Source organism: Poecilia mexicana, unplaced genomic scaffold, assembly GCF_051168715.1.
Source record: "Poecilia mexicana isolate PSO_F unplaced genomic scaffold, ASM5116871v1 scaffold_2, whole genome shotgun sequence".
Taxonomy (NCBI): Eukaryota; Metazoa; Chordata; class Actinopteri; order Cyprinodontiformes; family Poeciliidae; genus Poecilia; species Poecilia mexicana.
In genome coordinates, this window is record NW_028263371.1 from 30,201,258 (window position 1) to 30,206,487 (window position 5,230).

The 5,230-nt window shown below is 40.2% G+C and overlaps 1 protein-coding gene and 1 long non-coding RNA gene across 2 annotated transcripts; one reads left to right on the forward strand and one right to left on the reverse strand.

Annotated features, from left to right (window-relative positions):
- Positions 1-501: 501 nt before the first annotated feature.
- cyp4f3 (cytochrome P450, family 4, subfamily F, polypeptide 3) lies at positions 502-5,018 on the reverse strand. Its single transcript, XM_014998914.2, has 13 exons — positions 4,635-5,018; positions 4,411-4,555; positions 4,262-4,315; positions 3,608-3,735; positions 3,156-3,277; positions 2,927-3,073; positions 2,574-2,703; positions 2,430-2,496; positions 1,954-2,083; positions 1,452-1,585; positions 1,224-1,288; positions 1,062-1,144; positions 502-979 (listed from the first exon to the last, which is right to left on the reverse strand). The coding sequence occupies exons 1-13, from the start codon at positions 4,995-4,997 to the stop codon at positions 769-771; spliced, it is 1,779 nt and encodes a 592-aa protein (XP_014854400.2). The 5' UTR covers positions 4,998-5,018; the 3' UTR covers positions 502-768.
- LOC148160756 (uncharacterized) lies at positions 849-1,240 on the forward strand. Its single transcript, XR_015765741.1, has 2 exons — positions 849-981; positions 1,049-1,240. It is a non-coding gene; the product is annotated as an uncharacterized LOC148160756 (long non-coding RNA).
- Positions 5,019-5,230: the final 212 nt, after the last annotated feature.

A 5,230-nucleotide genomic window follows, 5' to 3' on the forward strand; every position in this document is an offset into this window, starting at 1 on the left:
TCTGCATCTCCATGTGTGCTCGACTCGAACGCTGCGGAACCAAGAACCTCGAACCTTCTGTCTGGTGTTTTTTTTTTATCTTCTTGGTAACCGCCCAACTCTTTCATTTCTGATTTTTCCGTCTCGTACGTGTCAACGACCCATGTCCCACACAACTTTCCTCACGTCAACTGTTCCTTGGTTAACCTCAATCTGCAGATGAACTCTTTTCTTCTGAGTTGTACTCTCGGTTCTCTGTCTGATTATGATTTTTTTATGATTAAATAGAAAAAAGTAGAATTAAAGCAAAGTTTGCAGGACACAATAACAACACACACAACCAGATTAATTTTATTACCGTCTGACTCTACTGTTGGGTCTTGATGTCGCCTGTGTAATTAGTTTTAAAGATAACTTTATTTATTATTATTAAACTAAAATCTCCAGCATGGGGAAGTGGGATGGGCTCGACTTTTCTCGACAAATTTTTATTTTTTTATTACTTAGAAATACCAACAGCTATAAATATTGCACATTTTTTATTGTCTAAATGATTATATACATGAAAAAGCCATTTCTGTATTGGTTAAATAAATTAAAGTGTGCTTTAAATCTTGAATTTACAATGTCATTAATATTTATTAGCCCAGAATTTATCCAGTTGGGAAAAAAAAACCCACAATGAAACGCATCTTAAAACAGGTTGAAGCAGAGCGTTGGTTAAAATGCAATATAAAATCTTATACCGTGTTTTTGCATTTTACGTTCTGACACATGTCTGTAATCAAATCATTTATTTCCAAAGCTTGATTCATTCAGATCTTCCAGCTGCAGCCACAGGCCTCCCTCGGCACGCAGGACGAGTTGGGGGAGACGGCGCACCTTCCCAGAGCCGCTCCCCGCTTCAGGGTTAACGCCCGGGGTTAAACGAAACCTCAGCAGGGTCAGCGCTACGACCACCCGGAGCTCAGCCATGGCGAATTTCTGTCCGATGCAGTTCCTGTGAGCAGACACGGATTAAATTCACCACTGACACACTCTGATACATATTGACTCTTATTTTCTTAAGGAGGAAACTGAACCTGGGACCGGAGGAGAACGGGATGAAGCCATGAGAGGAGCGACTCTGTGTGTTGGTCGGTTCAAAGCGAAGAGGATCAAACTCCTTTAAAGCACATTAAAATGTGTCAAATTTAAACCAATGTAAAACTATTTTGAGGGGATATTTATTAAAACTTTCTTACATGTGGGTTTGTCCAGACTTCGGGGTTGTGGTGCGTCCCGTAAAGACTGACCAAACAGATTACACCTTAGGGAAAAAAACAGATTTCACTTCCCAGTTAGGACTGGCACAAGACAAAGGTATCACAAAGAGGATGCTTGTGATACAGCCTAAAGTAAAATAAAGTAAGTAAAAGTAAAGTAAAATCCTGTATCCATCATAAAAACTCCCAGAGGGCCGAGCTTCTCACCCTGTGGTACGGCGAGGTCTCCTGGCAACGCCACATCCTGGGTGTACTTCCTGGTTACAGCCTGGACAGGCGAATGCAGCCTGAGGCTCTCTTTGATGCACATGGTAGTGAAAGGAAGGTTGGACAGGTCCTCCCTTTGAATTAAAAGAGTGTGTCAGTGCAACAAACAATTACAGCCTCGGAAAAGTATTTTTACCTTTTGACATTTTTCACATTTTGTCACTTTACACTCATGAATTTCAGGGTATTCTTTTTGTTTACTGCAAATCTTCGGGTTTGCACATCTAGTGATTGAAATAGCGCAGACAGTCAGGTTGGCCATAAGGCAAGTCAATTTTCAAGTTTGAACTTTGACTAGGCCACTCGACTGCATAAATATGTTTTTGTATCACCACATTGTTCTGCTGGAATGTGACTCTTGGGTCCAGTAAAACATTATTTTACTTTTTTACAGCAGAGTGACTGAGTGTGTGTGTGTGTGTGTGTGCGTGCGTCTTCTAACCACTCTATTTCATGCCCATCTCGTCCCTGCATCAGCTCCATCACTTCCTGTCTGCATTTCTCCTGATAGTGGGGATGACGAGCTAAATTGTACAGCGTCCAACATATTGCGCTTGCTGTCGTATCATGTCCTGTGAGAAAAGTGAGACTGATTTTTGTTTTTATTTATCACAGGTCATATCTTCATTGCATGTTTTCAAATATCATGCAGACTTATGCTCCAACTGGCTGCAAGGTATTTGTTTTTTCTGCTTCTGTTTTCAGCATTGTCTGTTTCTCAGCATTTAAGCATAATTTGATCCAAAAATACGTTTAAAATAAGATCAGAGGTAAACGTAGAGATACAAGTGGTAGAAGAATTATCATCTCTATGGATAAGATGCTTTAAATGTATCAGTTTAGTCTGTTACGAGCTGAATAGTTGCAGTTCACATTTGCGGCTACAGAGGGCGGTATTTAGCCAAAACACCTGCTCACCTGCAAACATGAAAGTGTTGGCTTCCGCCTGAATTTCTTCATCTGTGAGTCCTTGTCCGTCTTCATCCTGTGTTAATTGAAATTATTTTCATTTTTAGGAGTTTAATTTGTCATATTTCATTTTATAGTCCGTTCTGTGTTCACTTTTGACAGCAGAATAAGGTCCACAAAATCTTTCTTTTTCTGTTGCGCTGTAGTCATGCTGGTTAGTGTCTCTGTCTCCCTCTGCTGGTCAATGAGCGCACGGCGCATCTGCACAACATCCCTAGTGAACCTGCAAGTTGAGCATACAGTTAGAAAATACACTGAAAATAAATAAATAAATAAGTAGATTCGTAAAGCTTTGTGGAAATATACTGTGACGGAATTGTATTAAATAACACCTCCAGCTTTTATGATCTGATGGAAAAGTACAATGAAGCGGTCATCTGGTTTAATTTTCATAGTTTCCTCCTACCTACTAGATGTTAAACTCGGCTGCATGAGTGACACGCTACCTGTGTACCACACTTAATGCTTGCTTGAATCTCTTTCCTTGCTCAGTTTTCCAGTAGATCCAATCCCATTGGTGCAAAATGCGAAAGCGGCGATCTATCAGCAGGTCGCTGAGCTCCATGATGGCGGACACATATTGACTGGTGGACCTAAAGACAAATATTATTTTCTTTTAAGGCAGAAATCCAGAACAGCGACAAGAAATTTTGGGTGAAATAGTGAAGTCCTCACTCTTGACAGTTGCTCTGGTAGCTGAAGGCGCACTTTAATAAGCTGTCCAGTGTCATCAGAGTGACATGGTCAAACATCTCTATGTTGGTTGTTCCTCCTGCCACCAGGCGGTGCCATTTATTCTGGACATTAAAAGAGAGGACATGGAAAAGGTGCTCTGAGTGCATTGTTCTTTCAACAAAAGTCATTTTTAACCTGTATACTCCAGGTAGTGATTAATTGATTACTAATATTAGTTGACGATTAATCCGATTAATTCGATCAGTTGTTCCTCCCGTAATATAAAGTTTCGTCCATAACAATTGCTTGCAAATGGATAATTACACAGTTTTGATAATAGTTTTTGGGACTCATTTCTATTTTTTATTCTGAGGAGTCGCCAACAGTGACAAAGATCCAAACAGTAAAGTTTTCCCAAACAGCAAATACTTGTTTCTGAGTGTGTGCCTTACGTGCATGGTGTTAGTCGAAGAGTTAAACGTCACGATGTAGTTTTTAAGGATGTCAAAATGAAAAGCCGGAGTCAGCAGTCGCCTCTTGCGAGACCACTCCTCTCCGTTGCTTATCAACAAACTGCGACCTGTAAAAAATAAACCAGGTCAATTTATATGCTGCAATTAAGAGATTTGGGAAAGAAAACACCACTTCATATTTATACACTATAAATCGAAAAATAAAAGATGAGTGAATATAATCGACTTTAATCAATTAAGTTACGGCAAAAAGGTAGACTCTAAAGCTTCATCTATGCAGTTCATTAAGAATGAGCTACTTGTAGAGCAGAACAGCTTTTAGCTTTTTTCCTTGGCATTTACATTTGAATATATAAAACTGCACAATGAGTGTATGCTGTATGATCATTGACATGACCACACTATTCCACATGAGGGCGCAGTCTCGCAAATGCTTTGTTTGATTTACTGTAAATAAATAAATGAATGACTAAATAAATAAATAAATGAACAAATTGATCAAATTATCAATGCTCCTTACATCTGTTTAAGTTTCAGTGGACAATTTCAATCATTTCTTCAGTAAGGAGATCTAATTGGGTTTCACAGTGTACTCAGTTTTCTTCTTGTGTTAACACAACATGTCTGACTCACCCAGCCACGGACGCAGATGCCCGTAGACAAACTCATCCTTCATCGTGATGTTGGCTTCAAGGTGGACAGTAGATGGAACGAAAAATATCAGTGTGAGCTTTGGATATTGTGAAATAATCTCTTGTGATTTGCGTAGTTTTTGATCGTACCGGATGCCATCAGCAGCGGCTTCACATAGTCAGGATGAAAGACTCTGACCATGTGATAGAAAGGCCCAAAGAACCAGGAGCAGGAGTGCTTGTAGGTCTGCACCAATTCATCCACCTGTTGGAGACCTTCCTCTGTGCTCTGCATCTGAGACATCAATATATTTATTGAATTTTTTTTTTTTTTAAGTAATACTGTATGTTTGAAGGTGGATTTTTAACCTTACCTGACCGAGGTGACCAATCAGCCATGAATGCGTCGGCGGCTTGTTGAAGCAGGACAACCTGTGAGTGTACCAGGCATGACGAACCAGCAGCCTCAACGTCCAAACTCCAACCACAGCCAGCAGCGCGGTCCCCATCAGCTGCAGGAGGAAACTGATCCCGGACCAGCTGAAAAGCTGTAACAGGAGCTTGTGAAGGACAGCCATGCTGGGGTACAGGAGCAGACAAAAAAAAAAAATACAAAAAAAACCCAAACTAAAACAACAAAACTGGTGCTCAGATGTTCTGATCTGACGGAGGCAGCTGACAGCCTGTTGATTTAGAAACATGCAGGAACTAAACTTCTTCCGCACACCGTTGTGCATATTTCATAACAATTGCTGACATTGTTATGGCCTCACTTCCTTTTGTCTGTTAAATGCGGTCACTTTCAACATGTTCACTGCATGAGATTTCATGTTGATGTGAACTTCATTGCAAAACCAAACGTTAGTCGATGGGCCAACAAAAGGAGGTGCAAAACTGGGAAAAGGAGGGAAAATTACACTTAATATTCATTTTTAAAAAATAATTTAAGAGGTATGGGGTTACACGGTAA